General features: G+C 41.8%; 1 protein-coding gene across 2 annotated transcripts in view; it reads right to left on the reverse strand.

The window, feature by feature from the left end:
- Positions 1-21,304, reverse strand: part of PRKCA (protein kinase C alpha) — a 139,295-nt gene extending 117,991 nt beyond the window's left edge. For both annotated transcript variants that reach the window (XM_062506124.1, XM_062506123.1), the window contains exons 1-2: positions 21,132-21,304; positions 17,755-17,786 (exon numbers count right to left, since the gene is read on the reverse strand). In XM_062506124.1, coding sequence (XP_062362108.1) covers positions 17,755-17,786; positions 21,132-21,304 — 205 coding nt within the window. The remainder of the gene's footprint in view (positions 1-17,754; positions 17,787-21,131) is intronic.

The raw sequence follows: 21,304 nt of genomic DNA on the forward strand, positions 1-21,304 counted from the left end.
CACTCCTGTCACCCTGAGAGGATGCCCAGGCATGTCCCCCACGCTCTGCTCCTGGCATTGTCCCTTCTCCAAGGCTCCTTCCCTGTTTTCCTGCTCCTCTCCCTCCTCTGCTCACAGGAATCCCTTTGGTGATGGTGCAAGCTCAGGGCAGGTCCCCTCTTGCCAGGCATAAATTCCTCTGCAGGCTGGGAGAGAGGAGAGTGAGCCCACACGAGTTTCACTGCCTGGGCACTGCAGGGTGAACTCTCTGCCCTGCTCAGAATCAGCCTGGCACCAGGCTCATCTCCAGGGGAAATCATGTGTCTTCCCTCCAGACTGAGGGATGCTAAACCAGAAAAAAAATCTGACTCCAATCGAGGCCAAAGGGTGTTCCTGGAGGGAAGAAGTGATGTCAGGAAGGCAAAACACTCTTGAACTCAGGGGTTACAGCTCTCCTGGATGCTGCATTTTTAATATATCTCCGTTTCATTCCATCAGCTTCAAATAAGGAAACATCCCAAGGATAGTGATAGCATGCTGGATTTGTTGCTATCTACAGAAATTAGTTCCTATAAATAGCTTTCCCAGGCTTTTTAAGACACAGCTGTACCAAGTTTCCCCCGGAATCAAACTCGCCAAGACATCGATTCCCTGCATCATTTGTCACCTCCATAAAGGTTGTGACAGGATCCCAACACCATCCTGGGTTTCTTCTGGAGACACCTCGTCACACATTTTAATCTTATTATCTGTAAAGATGGAACACCATCTGCAACAAGCTTTTAAAGCATTTCTTCTCCAGCAGCAGAATTCAGCGATGATAACGAGATTCTGTGAGCATGACTGGATAAAATTTTACCGTGTTAACCATGACCCAAAAAACAGTGCCATGGTTTAGGAGGAGGATTCAGAATTGCAGGAATATAGTACAAATCTCACTCCAACCTCAACATGTGCTCACTACTTCAGCCTTTACACACAACGTGTCAGCTGCAGAGAGGGATTTCACAAAGCCAGGGTACAGCATCAGTACCCATAATAATATACAAAAAATCTCATGCTCGTATGGATTTCTCAAGTTAAATCCTGCAATGAACTAAAAGAGAGGAAGCAGCTCGCTGACTTCCCAACCTAAATACATAAAATATTTTAACTCTGAAATCAAGATTTAAATTCACACCTGCCCAAGCCAGTGATGAAATAACAACACTGGAGCAGAGACAAGCTTGGGTCTGGCACGGGCAGGGTTATTGCAGTTTACAGAAACTCACTGCTGGATTGGTGCCAGTCACATGGATGATCTTGGGAACAGATTACTTGGGAGCAAGCAGCCACTGAGAAAGGTACCCAGGACACATTTATTCTCATTTAAACAGCCCTTGAGTCACAGAGTGTGCTGGAGAAGGCAAAAGAGGTTTAGGTAAGAATACACTACTTCTCATCAGAAAATCAAATGGAAGAGTAAGAAAACATTCATTCTTCAGATGTAATAAGTTATAAAAATTCCTCAGTGAAAGACAAGATTGCTTCTAGGTAGTGATCTCCTCTACAACATCCTGCTTGAAAAACTACAGCTTCCCACCAGCCAAAAACTCACCCCTTATTCTGCAGAATCAAGAGCAAGGGCAAACAGGGGAGAAACTCTGCTCAAGCAACACTGTACAGCCAGATCACTGCACCAGAGGTCAGAATTGCAGAGCTCTGTTCTTATTCTGACTCATCCCTTTAATATTCACACTCCTCAGGACTAGGAGCTCTTGAAGCATAAATACATCTTTGCACAAGACTTTGTACCACAGCAATGAAAATCAAAACAAGTCCTGTCTCACCGTTTATCTCACATTCATCTCCCTGATCCTGATGCAGTCTGTGCAACCCCAAGCACTGCTAAATATCCCCATTTTACAGGCAGAGGCACTGTGAGTCTAAAATACAAATAAGACTCAAAGCAATTCAATTTTTTGCGTTTTTGGAGAGCCTTAAATCAATGACAGAAACGCAGAGTGTTGTCTAAAAACAACATTTAAGAAAGCCAAATACATTTTTGGTTTGAATACCATAAGCATGTTATGTTCTGCAAGTCCAAGTGTGAAGAGACAGCCCAAGGGTGTGCAGACACAGGTTAATTAACAAAACTAGAACATCTGGATTGCTGATAAGCTTCTGTCTTGTAAAAACATCAGCAATCTATAAATAAAAAGTTGTGCTATCAGAGATCTTGGTATCTCCTCAAGAGACAGCATGCAATTTTTTTAACCCTAAAATCACCCAGCATCTTCCCAACTGGCTCTTCTCATAAAACTAATCTGGAAACACAGAATTTTTAATAACACCTTGGTTTAGTGCATTATTCCAGAGAAAGCCTGAAGTCTCCCATCAGCAGAGAAACCATTTTGGACATATCTGTTGTGAAGCTGAGCAAGCTTTGACATTCTACATTGTTCAACACAATTTTTGTGGAAATTGATCTCACAAAATAACTTAACAAAAAAGATCTACAGGGAGAGGTTTTCACACCCCAACTCCACTTGAAAGCAATTCACATTTAAAACCATTTTACAACTGACTAATTTTAGAACCATTATGCAGGTACTACATGTGTTAAATAATAACCAGTGTTCTACCTCTCCTAAAACCAAAGTCCAAAATGCGCAAGAGCAGAAAGGATTTTTTTTTTTTTCTATTTTCAGTCTGAAATTTTTGTCATGGCTAAGAGTGCCAAAAGGAAGTGATGTTTTATCCTGTGTTAACAACTAATCCAGGACTCATTATCTTGCTTCAAGTGCCACATCAAGGCTTTGCCAAGTCCTGGTGCTGTGCAGAACAGGTAAGGGAGGCTGTGGTGCCTTTGCAGAGAGTGTGAGGTGGGAGGAGGGATCAGGCTGGCAGCTCTGCAGCAGGGACAGCCGGAATTAGGACAGGCTGCTGGAAAACTCAGCAGGACATCAGCTCCTGAGAGCAGCCTTCAAAAGCATTCTCATGGCAACATGGGTTCTGCCATTAAAGCAAATTAATAAAATATCAAAGCTGGGGGCTAGGCAAATGTTAAAGGGTGGATTTGTAGCTTCGTGCTTTCCTTTGGAATGCAGAAATTAAGATGGCGCTCCTGCAAAAATAAGGAGGCAACACACACAGACAAGTTGAGGCTAAATCAGGAATTATAAACAACAAAGCTTACAAGTTTTAGATGTTGTGAAGTCAGACACACCCAAGCTGCTGCCCACCAAGCAGCAGAGGAGCAGATCTCAGCTGAGAGAAACCCCAGAGCCCAGAATTCACTCCCCCAGCAGTCAGAGAGCCAGAAGAGCTGGAGAGAAGCCAGTGGACCCAACTCCAAGTGGGGATTCTGAAAAGAGCTCATTCACATGGCCCACACTCCCTCCTGCAGCACAGCTGTTTCCAGAGCCACTCCCCAGCCCAGGCATGTTTTTTCCCATCCTATTTCACAAAGGATTGAAACTTATTTCCAACAGATGCCTTTTGTACTCCGGTAATTCAGTGATATTTCCTGGTGACTGGTTAACACAAAAGCTGTGGCTGGTTGCTCCAAAGACTGCATCTGTTACCCTGCATCTCACCATCAGGACAGAATGAATGCCTAACTGCAGAAAGAGACATCACACAAGAGGAAATTACTCTGGTTTTAAGCATCATCCTAAGGATATATAACTTGCCTGTGCAACAACAGCCTGAATTAAGGTTTCTATTTTTTCAAAATATGACCTAATAGGGGAAGGAAACAAAAAAAAAAGAAAACCACAACCCGAAAAGCAACTTAAACACTTTCGTATCAATTTTACAGCTAAGACAACAGAAAATACCTCTTGGTTTTCTCAAGCAAGATCATCCTTGCTCCCATTAGCCCTTTGATTTCTGAGACTCTCTTAATTCAACTGAGTGTATACAATAAAACAACCTCCATGGAAGGATTCATTCACCCTAAAATTCACTGGGAACTACAGACAGACCTTGGCTCAAGGAGTGAGGTTCTCCTACCACAACACACAGCAGAGCCATCACCTGAGCTTTCTGTGCACACAACAGCACAGCAGGAAAAGTCCCACATGGAGTGACAAGGGCTTCCCTGAGGAGAGGGACTCTTAAGGATATAATTTTCTGCTCCACTGATAACTCTGTCCTAAAACAAGAGGGGAGGGGATGAAAATAAATCATCTCCTTATCATTAAGCCTGGCATAACTCTGTTTGCTGAGGAATGGTGCTGTGGGCTTTTCCTTTCAGGGTCAGCAATGTATGCCATGGTAAATCATATGAATTATTTCACAGGGTGTATTTATGTTTTACACAAGCACAGGGCATGAAGCCATTCTCTGAGGTTCCTAGGAACCAAGGATTGTATCTTCTCACTTGTGCCTCTTAATTAGCTACAAAAGATGACTGCACTGAGATATTCTTTTTTGCATGATCCATTTAATTGACCACTTTCTCCTCACATGCATCCAGTGAATGCTTCAGGTGATGTTCATAGCTCTGTCCTTACACACAGACATAACAAGCATAATTTAAATTATATCAACTATTTATGTGACAGAATATTTTTATGTAAAACTTCAGGAGACCTTATCATGCTATCAAATTGAAATTTCAATACTGAGCTCCAGCAAATTATTTCCACTTCAAAAAGTACATCTGGAAAGTGAGAGGATAATATGTGCATGTATCAGCACATCTCGTGTCTCTCTAGGTTACTAAACCTCCTGTATCAAGGGCAGCTCACTTTACTAAATATTAATGCAGAACTCCGCATAATGTGAGGCTTCAGTTATTCAGAGGATCTCTGAACTGCAAATAAAAATAAACATTAAAGCCCATACTATTAACTACAGATTAAGGTCAGATCCCAACAGTTGTTCCATGTAGAAGAATGAATAGATAAACACTCACTGACCGTGATACTGATCCCTTCTACAAAGCAGATTGCAAGATCCAGGCTTTAAAATTTTTAAGAACATTTATTAGCTCAGCATGAATGCAATCCTACACTCTCACAAAGAGTGCAAAATGGGACAAACTGTGTTCTGGAAGTTCTGGAAAGGCATCACTTAGGCACCTGCTGGCCAACCCAGTTTGCATTCTTTGCTCTGCAAATCTCACGGTTCTAAAATTAACCTCACTGATTTTTATCACTGATTTCCTTTTCATTTTGCCATGTTAAATGTCAAATGATCCAATGTCTGACACTGCCCTTTTAATTATTACAACCAAAGCTTAAAGATGACACACGCACATCCCCTCACCCCTTCAAAGTGAGGCTCAGTGAAACACAGGCAACAGTAAGAATTTAAAGGTCAGTATTTGCATAAGTAGAATAAAAGCCAAGAAAGCAAGAATTATTAAAAATTTAATTCTACACTAAGTTCTACAGTTAGCACTCTATCTAATGTATTGATTTAAATTACAAAATAAGCTTCATAGATAGTGCTGAGGACTTCATTAAAATTTACTGAATTTATTTATCAATGCTTCTTTCAGAAAGCTCATTATAAAAACCTGCACAACCCCAATTAGACCACCCAAACACATTAATGATATATGAGGTCTTTTATTCCCTCCATCCATCTTAGGCTACACATTTACTTATATAATCAACACTCCAAAGCTACAGAATGCCCATAAATTCACAGCCTTGCATCAATGAATTTGTTCACTCAATACCTTCTGACACAGAGTCCCCGTTCCTGTCAGTCACATTAACCCAACCAACCACATTTTATTGCTCTGTAATCAGGATTCAAAAAGCACTTGAGATGACAGGAGCAATAAAAACTCTTGAGACTTTATATGTCCATTATGGTGCCTGGGTTGTTTAAAAACAGGAGCTGCAGTTGCAGTCTGTGACTATAAATATGCACAGCACCAGCACAGAGCCAGGGAAGCTCAGGGTGCAGGCAAGAAACAAAGGAATCTGAAGTCACAGACCCTCTGCAGAAACCAGGAAAGGGATGCAGCGGTGACAAGCACTTGTCCTCCCTCTTCCCAAAATAGAAATAGCTCTATTAGCAAATACTTTAAAATGGTTTATTACCTTCTCTAGTCCATTTATGAAAACAAGAAACCTGGACAAGGCATATTGAACAAGATGTCCGGGTGAGTATTTGTGCTCCATTATGTCTGTCCAAGGTACTTGAGCAGTCCCAGGACTCCAGGGATTTGCTGCTTGATGGGCTTTCAGGAGAGCCCCTGACACTGACAGACCTTGCATTCAGCACATTTGCTGTCAAGTACCCAAACCCACAGATACCATGCAAAATGACAGTGCAGTACTGAATAAAACACAAGCCTTAAATCTTTGTAACATAATACATTTATACTCTGAAATGAAAGTGACGCCTGGCCTTGTACCAGGATTAATAATATACAACATAATTCAGTTTTGCAAAGGGTTCAAAGAAGCTCAAGCTCAATTAGATCATCAGCACTTTATATAAACTTGACAACTAAGCTGTTCCTCATTACACAGCATCAAGAGATGCTGACAAGACTTGGGTTTTGCAGGAATCTTAGAGATGAGCTTTGCTGCCTCGTAGGAGAACAAGGGCAGGCACCAGTTTTACAGCTCCATCGGGCACACCTGGGTATCTGAGGCAGAACAAAACACTTAAAAGAACTGCTCAGTGAAACAACAAGTGGCAAGAGCACACAGGGTGCACCAGAATGTAAAACCCTCTAATGCAACAGCCTGCTGTGCAGTTGGCATAACGACTGCAGATCCATTAGGAAACAATACAGCTTCCCAGGAAAATGTCTGAAACATCTCCACCACTTGCACTTCAAAACCCTCTTCAGCGACTACACAGCCTTTGAGTGCTCCTTTTCCGAGGCAAATCAGGGATATTGCTGCACAGGGACAGCAGTCACAGATGCTGCAGGATCTAGACTGGTGGTACCAACCCACAGGTCAGGCTCAGACAAGCAAAGAGCTGGAGGCCCTGGCACAGGAAGGATGTGGAGCTGCTGGAGAGAGTCCAGAGGAGGCACTCAGATGGTCAGAGGGATGGAGCAGCTCTGCTGGGAGGAAAGGTTGGGAGAATTGGGATTGATCAGCGTGGAGAAAAGAAGCTTTGGGGCGACCTAATTGTGGCCTTTAGTGTCTGAAGGAGCTACAGGAAAGATGGAGAGAGACTCTTGACAAGGGATGGAGGGACAGGACAGAGGGAAAGGCTTCAAACTTATGGAGAAGAGGTGTGGATGGGATACTGGGAAGGAATTCCTCCCAGTGAGGGTGTAAGGCCCTGGCACAGGGTGCCCAGAGCAGCTGTAGTTGCCCCTGGACCCCTGGCAGTGTCCCAGGCCAGGCTGGACAGGGTTTGGAGCACCTGGGACAGTGGGAGGTGTCCCTGCCATGGCAGGGGTAGCACTGGATGGGCTTTAAGGTCTCTTCCAGCCAAAAACCATTCTATGGTTCTGTGAACACAAAGAAATAAATTACCATTAAAAATACACCACCTTTTCTCACTGATATATTAGGCTAAGAATGATACCTTGGGAAGTTTACATATTTAACAAAACACAATATTCCCCAGGGTCTTTGGGCAACTGCTACAGTTGTGTACTTCTCCTGGCCATATACTGCATTAAAAACACCATAAAATACAGTTTAACTAAGCTGCACAACAAGATTTATTGAGCTTTTACTGTGTTTTAAAGGTTCACAACTTAGGATATCTCAGTAAGGAATTCTGAGCAATATCTAGGCATTAAACTATTTGAAACAGACCATAAGTAAAACTACCTTTTTCTCCATTCTTTCTGTAACGCTGCAGCATTTGTCTCAATGGCACATATATAGAGCAGAACTGAAAAACACCCACCCAGAGGAATCTACCTATTGCTTTCTACTGCATCCACATCACTTGTTTTAACTGAGAAGTTTCACTCTACAAAATTACATCCAGAAGATATCATTTTCAAAAGCTGATGACAAAAAAAGGAAGATATGAAACTGACACACAAGGAATAATCTCAAATTTAATTAAAGTTTGCAAACAAGGTAGGAACAGTCCAAACTCTAATTTTACAACACATCACAGATTCAATCAGCTAACCTGTCACAATAGAAGAACATGGAAATAAGTGTATATACGCTTTACAATAAACTCTGCTGCTTAGTCTGTTTCTATGCTTATCATTATTTTGTAACATTTTTTATGGGGGCAAGTTCAGGGAATTGTTAGGCTGAAATCTATTTTATGCAATTCTGGAAGAGGAGAGAAGTGGAGCTGCCCAGAACCTGTCAGCACCTCACAGGGTGTCACCTTCAGACACACAAAAATCCTCTGGGGATCAAAGCCCAGATGCAAGAAATGGAAAAGTATTTCAGGTAAGAGGATCTAGGGAACAGAAGCAGGTAACACCTCTCCCAGGAAATCAGGAGGTGCCAAGGAAATGCACACAGGGTGACAGAGGAGCAAAAATAACTATGAGGGGGATTTTTCCCAACAGCAGTGCCTTAAGAAACAAAGAAACTTAAACCCAATAAAACACTGATGTAAACAACGACTTTGCATAAAATAAGGATTATTTCTCAAACATAAACATTCACCTTCTTTTTTTTTAGTATTAAAGCCCAATTTCTTGAAAACAGGAATACTTTGAGGTGGATTCTGGCTAGTTCTGCTCAGTAAAAACCAAAATAATAAACCCACGCAGACTAGAAGCTGAAAGAAGAAAAAGTATTATTCCAACTCCTCCTTGTACATGAATAATGGCTTGTTTACTAAGGAGCTGAAATACCACATTCAGCACACATTCCAGGGAAGTTAAAAATGCTGATAATTTAAAAGGAAAAGGAAGAGTGAAGTATCTGTTCTTTGGGAAGAGAGTTACATTGGGAATAACCTTCAGCACTCTTCAAAACAAGAATTTCTATCTACAGTCCATGCCTTGCCATATTTATTGTCCCTTAGCAGAAAAAAAAAAAAAAAAAAAAAGGAAGGTCAGTGTTTGAGCCTCTTTTGAGTCACTAATCCTTTTAAAACATACTCTAAGTAGACACTGTCATACACATCCTGGTTTCAAAACCCAGGCATACAGAACCCAATCTCTAAACATCTGATTCTTGTAGATTTTATATCTGAAAATGGCAAAATAAATTGCCACCAATATTTAATTGTGTCATCAGTGTAAGGATCATTTAGAGGGATAAAAATATTGAATTCTCATAGAATTCTCCTTCAGAATAAATTACAAGCTTCATTTGACTATATGGAAATGCTTGCAGTGTATACAATACTAAGACCTGTATACAAACCTTTTAATTGAAGTTAATGACAAATCAGGAGGAATAGCTGCAACTCTAGTTAAAAAACACCCTTTTTTAAATATGAGCTATTTTCTTAGCTAAAAGAAGAAAACTTGACAATTACAAAGGCAAATGAAACCTTGAATATGCAATTTGTGTTGATCACTGTCCATCCACTGACACTTCTGGAAGTGGCAAAACATCTATTTGTGATTGCAAATGATGAATAGATCTTCTAAACCTTCACAGGCCACTGTATAAAGACAAGCATTAAGACTTTTGCAGCTTAATTTTAAAAACTAAAAAGCAGCAAACTAAGAGCAACAATGACTATATTTTGGTGTTTCTGGATGAATTTACACTTAATTCAAAAAGTGTGTTTCTGTACCAGTCTAAATGATAAATAAAAGGAAATTTCGTAAACTAGAGAGGACAGATAAAAATAATAATCCCAGTAGACCTCTACATTTATAAGGACACATTCCAGACTTCAAATAAAGCTCATATGATAAAAAGACTAATTAATACAATAATGTTATTTCAAAATCTAAACTAAGTCAACTAGAAGATAAGCTGGAAAAAAGATCTATGTGCCTGCAGTACCTTATAGTCTATATTACATAATTGCAAAAAAGACCAAACAAACAAACAAACTTCATGTAAATCACATTTTAATTAAGAAACCAGAGTAAATGACACTGAAATGCACAAAAAGTTATATATGCACGTGTTTGGCTGCCTGACTTAGAAGATAACAGTTATGAATCACATTTATGGAAGGCATTATTCATAAATAGCTGCAATTGAAAAGTTATCAGCTGATAACAAGCTCCAAGCACTCCCAGCCTCTGCAAGCCTTCAACAGGCACCGCTGGAAACAGTTAGAATTGAAATGTTCAGCATTCATGAGAATTTAAAAACACTTACAGGGTAGTTCTTGTTATTAATTATACACAAGAGAGTCCTCCTCTCTTAGACTTTGACACGTTCTACTGCAGATGAAGAAGCTGAGGAACTAAGCCTAAAGAATTTATTAAATAACTTATTATTTTTACCTCTCACCCTAAAGAGAAACAACCCACAAAAGCAAACATAAAAGAAAAAATTACCGATGCATCCCAACAGGGAAATCTGTTTTCTTCATCTCCTGCAACTTTCTTTCCAACATTTCATTAAATTCTGCTCATGGCATCCACAAAAAAATCTTGTATAAAATGAACACCATATGTGGATGAGTACCAGCAGCTGATGTGCAGGATTACACCAAGGAAGAGAGAAAAATAAAGAATACGCCAAACTTTAAATTGCCCAGGCCTCAAACTGGTTTATCTGTCAACTTGGGATGAGCTATCACCCCCACATGTTCAATTAGAAACTGAAGAGCTTCATGGAATTACACCCAGGGCACTGGAACAGTCAGTCTCTGAACTGCAACACACTGCTGGGATATCTGACCAATGCAACTAATCAAAACTTCACATGCTAGCATGTGGGAAGGGTGAAGATGGTTTTGCTCTTGAAATGGAATATAAGGAAAAAAAAAATGTTTATTGCAAGATGAGGTTAAATTACGTTTGAGTTTTGATGAGCACAGTATCACCAAGGAAGTTTTCTAGAAAAACAGGAGTACAATGCCATATTTATTTATTTTACTGTCCTGTTCAGTGTTGAGTGAATTATACAGTTAATTATATATTGAGCATTGAGAGTCACAGAATCATTTAGGCTGGAGAAGGCCTGCAAATAATCATGGAATTGAATGATTTGGCTTGGAGGGACCTTAAATCCCATCCAGCGGCATCCCCTGCCATGGGCAGGGACACCTCCCACTGTCTCAAGGTGCTCCAAGACCTGTCCAGCCTGGCCTGGGACACTGCCAGGGATCCAAAGGCAGCCACAGCTGCTCTGGGCACCCTGTGCCAGGCCTCCCCACCCTTTTAGGGAAGAATTTCTTCCCAATTTCTAATCTAAACCTGCCCTCCTTCAGTCCTATCACTGCAGACCCTGGTGATCAGAGAGTCCAACCCTTAACACTGCTAATGCCACCACTAAACCATGTCCCCAGGTGCCACATCCACATCTTTAAATCCCTCCAGGAATGGTGACTCATCCTGATCTATCCAATATATTGAATTTTTGTGAATGTACGTGATTGTAGCAGCAAGGAATCCTCACCAACACAAACAGAGACACCTTCTCTGTCCTGACACATATGTCCTGCTGCCCCTTCTACCCAGCTCAGGGACAACAAATCCCCCTCCCAGCACAGAAGGCAATGGCTGAAAGCAGAACCTACACATCTGCATTGTCAGGCTATGCTACAACAGGAACACATCTGCAGAGAAAAATGCTGTGAACGAAGCTCTCCATTTCAGGGCTTTTATGTCTGATGAGCTGCAGTGGGATTCAGGAGCCAAAGCCCTCCAGCACCTGCCCTGTAGCACCCAAAGAAAAAGCAAGTTCCATGCTCCAGGGACCACCCAGCAACACAAAGCTGGGATGACTGGGATACACATCTCCAAAGAGCTCTCCTGATCTGAACCAGCACTGATGTGTCTGCGCTCATTAGGACTCAGGAGTTTCACCCATCACTGCTGTTCTCAGGAAAAACTCGGAACATGGGCGATTTTTCAAAGATCTCTCAGAGTTCACCTGCAGAATTAGGAAGAGAATCTCAACTTTCAAAGGCATCAGCAATTAACAGAACCATATTTCCTCATAAAATGGGTCAGATGTTGCAAAAGTAAGGACAGCCAAAGGAGGGGAGGAACAATAAATAGAAGCTGACAAGACAAATGCACAACAAGCATCTTATCTGTGTATGTCAAATTATCTGCAGATCAGTAAAATTACTGCCCTTTGAGAAGGGGTCCAGAAATACACAGTCCACAGATCAGGCTGAGGGCAAAAGGCCAATGGAAAAAACAAAGAAGAGAGAGGAATCATGGAAACTGTGCAGATACAATTTATGCTTCCAGGTGCTGTTTATTTAATTTTGTTTCAGTTTGTGATTTTTTTGGGGAGTGTGTGTAACCGGGCTTTGCTCTGGGGGGGTTCCATTTTTGAACAGATACCTCCAAGTTATGCACATGAAAATACATTAACAAGGCAGCTGCTGGAAGTGTATTTTTACTGAGCTCCCATTTCAGAAGATTTCACGCCGACTTTCAAGCTCCACAGTCACAGCCTTCCACGGAATTAGTTTCTCAATCTCAGGCTTACAGCAACATTAGTTAATGTAAACTGCAGCACATGACTAATAAATAATACAAAGAGCACAAAAGAAAACACCCACATTGTTCAAGCCCTGGTCTGTAATACCCCATCTCACCACAAAAATGATAATGATACAAGAGCAGCAGTTCTGGCACAGAAAGGGGGACTTGCTTTGTGTCTTGTCTACCCCTTGGCAAAAAACACTTCCAAGTAAGGAAGACAAATTATCTTTATGAGAAGCAACACAGCAATGCAATAGATTTTTCTTTCTTAGGTTACAAAGGAAAATGAAGATTGTAAAAGGAAGAAGAAACTGTAGGGGAAACATAGCCATCAGGGTTGAAAACCAAGAATTAAGCCTTGTTCTATACACAAAAAAAGAATAAGTGGTGCTGCTTCTACTAAAAATACATCAGCACTGAGGATTGATGAAAACTCTGTGTCAACCAGGTTGGAAGTGGTCAGTTTTCACTGGTTCAAATCTTCAGATCACAGAGCATTAAAAATTAAGTTTCTCAACCAAATCACTACACAGACCTTTAATACAACATTTTCAATGAAAATACGTGATTTTAAAATTAGGTGGCACCAGGGGTTTTTTTAGTCTTTTTGTTGCAGAAAAGAGGTCATGAATCATCAGATAAAAGAAAACGATGCAGAGGAAATTAAGTGCTGGTTTGATGAGCCAATGTTACAATATTTGAATATTAAAAACCAATAAAATGCTCCTATTTCCCTTTTTAGTGAAGGAATTGCTGCAGAAGTCTGCCTAGCTCAGACCCAGCATGGCATGAGCTGTTCCAAGAAGCTTAGGACAACAATAGAAGGTAAAATTCAACATTCTGAGAAAACTGATCTGAAAATAAATTGAGGGAAGACAGGAAAAAACAGTGGAAAGAGCAATAGTTGCCCAGATTAGGGAAGCATAATGATCTGCTTTAATTGATTTCTCTAATTTTTATTTATGCAAATTAGGAAACAAACATGAAACTCTTCCTTAGCTCATCATTCCTCAAGCCAAATGTATTTCACAGATGAACTACAGCAGAATTTTGCACTTCAGTAAAGCCTGCAGCAACCATGTAAAAGAGGCAAAACTTGCTGTTAATAACTACAAATTTTGACCATTTAGGAGAGAATTAACAACAGACCCTTAATCAGAAACACAAGCTGATCACATTTATATTACTGTAACTAAAAATATTTTGCCCTGAGGAAGTGTGCTGAGCCTTCAGTGCTGAACTTAAAACAACCTCTAAACCTACATAAATACATGTTCTACAATATTTGTTCCTCACATCTTAGTGAGCTCCTATTTGTTGATCTCTGCTCATCAGAAAAATGTTTCTTACAAATCCAACAGAAAGAAAAAAGTATAGGTTACTCTCAGAGTCTAACAGTCTATCACAAGAATGATAAAGCCAAAATTTAACTTAATTGCTTGCTTAATTTAAAGTCTGGTGTCTCAAAAGAGGAGCTTTCATGCTGTGGCAGATTGAAAAAGGTTTAAATTATTCAGTTTTTTACACTACTCTTGCAGTATTTCCAGGTGCACATCAGAGGAAAGCTTTCAGTGCTACAGACAGCTTGCTGGCCTGCTTGACAATGTAGGAAAACAAAACAAAGCCAAAACTCCCTGGAATAATCCTCCCATCATGTTTGCACTGCCACAGACAAGATCAACAGCAAACAGCAAAAGCGAGACAGCAGAATGAGAACTCCTGTTTCATAAGCACAATATTTAAAATGCTTCACATTTCTATAAATCAACAACAAACCACAAATATCAACCTGCAAAATGCTTTCTAATAACAGGAATAAAAATTTCATAGAATCCCAGAATCACTGAGCTTGGAAAAGACCTCCCAGACCATCGAGTCCAACCTGTGAGCAGTCCCCACCTTGTCACCAGCCCAGAAAACTGAGCCCCCATCCAGTTATTCCTCAGACACCTCCAGGGATGGAGACTCCAAATCTCCATGGGCAGCCCCTTCCAATGCCTCACCACCCTTCCTGCGAAGAAATTCTTCCTGAATCCTATCCCAAGGAGAACATTAATCCAGCTGAAGTCTTTCAAGTTCATTTTCAAAACCACACATGGCCAAAAAACCATTTTCCACTGCTACTTTGTGATGCCCAACCCCCTTCTCTACGAAATTTCTTTCCAATCGTGCAGCACAATTCTGCCTCCTCTCCATGAACTAACACATCCCAGCTCGTGGCTGCAAACCTGAGCAGCCTTTCTGAGGTCCTGTTTGCTGGAATATTCAGCAGCCACGTTAAAATGCACCCATTAGGAAAGACAAACTACTTAGGATGTGGACTGTCCCTTGCTGAGCATTTGTGTGGTAATAATGCAATTGCACCTAACCCTCTGTCACATTCAGGGCCTTAAAACCACACCAAAATTTAATTTGCTGTCTTTTGCAAATTCATCAAGATCCCACAAAAATATAAGGTGGAAAAAAATTATCCTGCAAAATGGTTTAGGATAATAAATTGAAATAATTCTCTTCAACTCCGAAGAGCTCATTTAAACGTCCTCATGTAATGCTGAAGCTGAACACTACAACAGAAATGGGCATCAAAATCTGAAAACCAAAGTGATAACATACAAGTTAATTTTCAATTAACTTGTCAATGTTTCAATTTTAATAAAATTTATATTAAAATATTAAATAAAAATACCTTCTTTTTAGGGCTTCTCTTAAAAATAAAACCAGGACTATTTTGTGCGGTGCTTTTTTAATGCAAGTTTTAAAAAGATGTTAAAACATACTATGTTTGCTGCAATACTTAAAACTACCTAAGACCTTTTTAATTAAACAACTCTAGTGCAAATATTGATAGAATTGCAGTTTTTTATAGTAGAAACATCATTTGAGTGTGGTGTGTGACTGTTGTGGGCCTTCCTCGTCCCCTTGGTATCAAAGGCCACAACTTTGGAAATAACAAAAGCCACAGCTCTGAATTCTGCCTGAGATCAAGTTCTTGTCTACTGGGAGATTTTACAACACTCTTGAAAGCAGAGCAGAAAAGGCTTTTTATAATGGGAACACGATGGACCAAGAACTCCAGCCATGCTAAGAGCTGTTACTGCAATATTGTTCCCTTCATGGCATACTGAAAACTCCATTTTATTCTCCATCTGTCACTCTTTTCTGTAAAGACACTCACTTCATTATGGAAATTAGGGGGTTTTTTCCTGCAGTCTACCTTTTGGTTTTAATTCCTCATGTTCTCAGTAATTTTGATCACTAATTTGGCTTTCCAGCTTTAGCTGGTGACTTTTTAGACAGAAGCTTCAGAAAGTTGAACTGGAAAAAAAAAAACCATTGATTCAGTGGCTCAGCTTTATAATGGAAGTTCTATTTTTCAAGAGTATTATTCCAAGAGTACGAACTCTTTGATTTTGAATGAAATTTTAAGGAATGATTATTAAAAACCCCATTGCTTAAACTTAATAGTACACAAACAACAGCTTGCTACAAACCATGTAGAAGCAGAATATTTTTCAGAGATTTTGACCAAGAACACAGACAAAACCACTGGATACAACAGTCTCTAAAGAGAAAAATGTAGATTCTTGCTCTGATACAGACCAAAGCCAAGTTTGAACATATTTAGATTCCTAAAAAGTATCACTTCTGAGACAATTTAAAATAAAAAGAGCTGCTCTGCTGCTTTTACTCTTGGTTGTGTACATTAATGGTACTGCAGGGGAAACAAGACTGAATCCAGAACTTCAGCTGGCTTTGTACAGATCAGTCCTCAGCAGCTGAGCTGTTCCTGGCTCACCAGAATTATGATGGTAGAAGGAATTCCAGGCAGAGAATCCAAACCCCTGGAGATGAGCTGCCAGGCCAGCCCAGGGGATCCTGCCCAGTCTGAGCTCCCAGCTGGGAGACAGGAGAAAGCAAACACTGTGCAAACTGCAAAAGGTGAGCTGGATAACTGCACCATTTAAATTCAGCCCCCATTATTTCCTGTATACCAACAGAAATCTGTAATGAACCTCTAAATAATTCCTGAACTAGGAACCACTGAGCTATCCTGAATGAGACTGAGGAAATGCCACTCAATTACCACCTAAGCACTGCACACTCATCTACAGCACTGCTTTGGATGGGATAGGTAGGAAAAAACTGGAGGATATCTACAAAATTTAATACTAACGTTTTGGGGCACAGAGGAAGAATCATGGATGTCTGCTTACCTCCATCAGGAAATGCTGTGTGTCTCTGCAAGGCTCAACTTGCAGAAAAAAAAACTTATTTATCATAAATTTTAAAAAGGTATCAGTCTTTGACATCCACTTTCTGAGAGGTTTAATTTCAGGAAGCATCAGTTCACATCAACTTTCACAAAAATCCCACAGAATCCATAATTTCCCTAACTGCTAAGTAAAAGCAATGTCCAGGAGAGTCAAATGTGGTCTAAGACAAGAGCAAATACCCATCAGAAATGCCATGAAAGGAAGAAGGAAAAGGCCAACTAATGAGTACACAACATGCAGCTGCAACAGAAGTGACAGGGAGAAGGTGAGGAAGTGAGAGGGACAACAAAAAGACTCATCCTAATTAAGCAAATATATGACAAAAGAAAAAACCTGCACCAGTTGGGTGTGGTTATTTCATGATTAAATGCTAAATAATGATAAGTATTTGGCAGAAATACAGGCTGTGAGAACACAGCATTTACAGTTGTGCTACAGCAGTTTACATTTTCTCAGCATTAGCAGGTTTATTAAATCAGAAAAATCCACCTGTATAAAATCACTTTCTTGTAATTCAGTATTATGTAAGACAGAATTCTCTTGTCCTAATACAGAGTTAAAGCCAAAGGTCCTCCTGAACATGCATTGTATGAAAATGAAAACCAGGGACTTGGGGTTATGAAAAGAAGCCATATGACTAAAATGTGAATCCATTTTCCAAAACGCCCACACAGACAAGAGCTTCTGATGAGAAAAATGATCTCTGCAAAGCTAAATTGCACAGATTATTTCCATGAAAAGTTAGAATCATACAGATTATATGATATTTACTGTACTAGGATTAAAAAAAACCCCATCAACTTTTTATATTATTACCGTATGAACAGTTACTTGATTGTTCAATGAAAATTATGTAAATATCAATTATTTAATTGAATAATTGTCTTCTTTTAGACTTGACATAGGCAATGATGCTTGCTTTGTTTTTCCAGGACTGTTTCTCTCTTGCTGCTGGCACGTTTTGGGTACCTTTAAAATAAGGTGCAACCACCTCAGTGTGCCAGCAAAGTGGCTGTGGCTTACCTTGGCACTGGAATCCTTGCTTCCCAAATCCCCTGCATAAAGAAGGAAAAAACTGCCTTAGTATGTTTGGTTTTAATTTCTACTCAGTGATCTCTAAAAACATAAAAATAGCTTCATATTAAATTACTTCAGGTTTTGCTACGACAGCAACAGATTTTTGAATACACAACACAGACCAGCCCACCCATTTTAAAGCAGAGAACAATAGCTGTCACCAGCTATGTAATTTCAGCTTCTGGCAACAATTTTTTTATTATTATTATTTTACAAGCTATTTTGGATCTACAATTAACATCATCTGTGATTGCTGCATAATATTTCAACTCATTTAATGCCACATGTATACTTAACAGCCACGTAAAATATTCCAAGTTCCAGCAAAGGCACATAAAACAAACCAGACTCGGGGTTTCATCCAAATTTTGGGATTACAGGCTGCTGTTGTGAGGCTCAGCTAGCTAGAGTCCAGCCGTTTGCGGTATGGAAAGCAGGCAGGCGAAAAGTTTTGCTTGTTTCAACACAGATGAGGAGACAGGCCCCTGATTTTCCTACTGATTTTCTCCACGTTCCTTGTTCCATTTCCATAACAAAATACAAATGTGTGTGCAACAGTTCTGCAATGAATACAATGACAGTGGTATCCAGAGTTCCAACACGTTCTGTACCTCTGGCAAACTCCACTGCTGGGGATTTATTTGTTTATCTGGAAGCATCTAACATTCTCTTCCCACAAAAATAACTGTTTTGAGTATCTTGCCTATAAACATTTCTCTGCCTTTTTCTCTGCAGCCTGTTTTTCATCTGGAGAGCTGGAGCTGCTCACACTCAAACACAAACAGACAAGAGCCATGAGCTGGAGAAGCTGTGTGCAATTAACAACATGCAGCTTAATTATCAACTTCATGGAAATGGTTTCTTAAAAAAAAAAAATCAACAATTTCTCCACTTTTTGAATTTATTTCTTTATGGAAGAGACATAACCTTCACTGTTCCTTCAGGTGGAAGCTGAAATGACACAGCTTAGAGCATTTCTCTCCATTTCTAGGCACAAGTTGCTACTTCTTGTTACTATAAGCAAACCTAAACTAGGAAAGCCAGTAGAAAAATCGAATTATTTATTTGGCAGTACATGTGCCTATACTGTCATTCTGATGCTGTTACGAATCACCTTCACAAAACTCAGAAGCTAGAAGTGTGGAAATGCAATGGCAGGAAAGCTGATGGCGGGACTTAGAGTATGAAACAGACTTGACAAAATTTTTAATGCTTTGAAACAGACTTATTTGTAAATATACTTTTTCTATCTACTCAAAAAATAGGGCTGTTCCTCGGGGTCTGAGCTGAACCCTGCAGAGCCACAGCCCATTCCACTCCCTGAGCAGTTACAACTTAACTTTTAAGTTAAAAGTCTTTTTTAAAATATCAACACTCCAGAACCAAAGTGGAGAAGTGAAAGTTGCTGAAGAGGATAAGGAGGCACTAAACCACCTTAGTAAATATTACCTGCTGAAGGGAAAGAATCTATTTATAAAGATTATAGTTCACTGAAAGGTTGTGTTTACTGTTCTTTACATCATTCACATCACTGTTAATTGACACAAGTCATTTTGGAAACACTTTCAGTGGTGTATGATGGTTGTTCGAGAGTGGCCGATCTCCAAATGGGAACACGAAACAAGTTTTTGAGGTGTCAGATGCTCTTCTAAGAAATGTGAAGAGCTTCCCCAGGCTCAGTAAGCACAGTCGCTCTTGCCACCTGTCAGCCACAGCCACTATTTCAATTCCAAATCCACCTTGTCATTCGCAACAGAGCTCTGCTTTGTTTTATAATTGTGCTGCTTGTGAGCACAAACACCGCTCGGCAAGAGCCCTGCAGCGGCTTTTCACACCTCCAACCCATTCTGGTTTAGATTAACTTTGAAGCAGTTTCTGAAAGTCTCTCACTTTTACCATATCAAACTTCACGGATTTTTTTGTTTTGTTTTTTTTTTGTTTGTTTGTTTGTTCCCCCCCCCCCCAAAAAAAGAAAAAAAAATAAAGAAAAACTCAGAAATTTGACTTGTTTCTTGTACAGACTACCATGTCAGCGTTCCTTCCTTACTCTGCGAATATATTTCAATGGTTTCTGGCACTAGCGCAGTCTTTGCTTCAGCATGCAAGCAGAGGAAGACGGAGGAAGGAAAAGGTCCGTGTCCAGACACATAAACGTACATAAAAAAGCTCCGTGTCCAGACACATAAACACACATAAAAAGAGCAAGAAGAGTGACACGGACACAGAGCCAGCTGCGTGCAGACCCTTTCACAACTTTGGCCAAAATAAATCACAGCTCTATCTTTCGGCACCCAGAGCTGCAGTACAAACTTGAGCAGCGGAGCAGGGCTGGAGCGAGGCGAAGGAGGGGAATCCCGAGCTGTTTGTGCTGCACAAACAGCAGACACAGGACCCCGACCCCGCACCCACAGGACCCCATCCCCGCACACCCAGGACCCCATCCCCGCACACCCAGGACCCCATCCCCGCACACCCAGGACTCCCGAGGCTCTCCCGGCTCCTGCCGAGCCCGGGGCCGCCGCTCCTCGCACGGGGCGCAGAACGGCCCGGCCTCCGCGGAGCTGCCGCCCTGCCCCGGCACGGCACGAACCCATGGGTGTATTTTTCCCTACCAGTTTAGTACTGAGGGTGTTGGTAGGGAGTTTTTCCTGCCCTTTCGCGCAGGAGCCCTTCTCTGACAAAAAAAGCACCCCTCCCTTTCCTCGGCAGCAGGAGGGAGCGGGGCAGGCACTGACCAGGAGCTGGGTGACCCAAGCTTTGTCACCCAGCAACGCCCCGGTCTGACACGGGCACCTTCCGTCCCAGCGCGGCCGTGCCTGGCCGAGCTCCCGCAGCTCAGCCCCGCCGAGCAGAACCCGGGGACAAGCGGTGAGAAACACAGCTCCGGACCACGTGGGAAGCGATGGCCCCAGCGCGGGGCTCCAGACCCTGATGGTCCCCGCGAACCCCCGAGCGCCGACAAGTTTGGGGGCTCCCCCTACACCGAAAACGGGGTGCGCCCAGCCCCGGGCCCCCCGAGCAGCGGCAGCCGCACACAGCCCGCCGGGAGGGAGATGCGACAGCGCCGGGGCGGCGAGGTGACACCGGGGGTCACCCCCAGCGGGGTCACCTGCCCGGCCCCGGCGAGAGCGGCGACACCGGGACTCGGCTGCCCGGGAACGCGGCGGGTGGGCGAGGAATGGAAGGCAGGGCAGGCACGGCGGCTCACCGGAGCCGGGGCTGCCCGAGGCGGGGAATCCCCCGCGGCGGAGCGGGCCCGGGCGGCGGCGGGCGCTGGGGGGGCGGGGGGGGGGGGGAGCGGGACGCGCTCCCCGGGCTCTCACCAGATGAAGTCGGTGCAGTGGCTGCAGAAGGTGGGCTGCTTGAAGAAGCGCGCGATGAATTTGTGCTCCTTCACCTCGTGCACGTTCTTCTGCCTCAGGGCGCCCTTGCGAGCGAAGCGCCGCGCCGCCTCCGGGTCTGCGCCGGGCTCGGAGCCCGGGAACACGTCGGCCAT

The sequence above is a fragment of the Cinclus cinclus genome, chromosome 20 (genome assembly GCF_963662255.1).
Source record: "Cinclus cinclus chromosome 20, bCinCin1.1, whole genome shotgun sequence".
In the NCBI taxonomy this organism is placed as follows: Eukaryota; Metazoa; Chordata; class Aves; order Passeriformes; family Cinclidae; genus Cinclus; species Cinclus cinclus.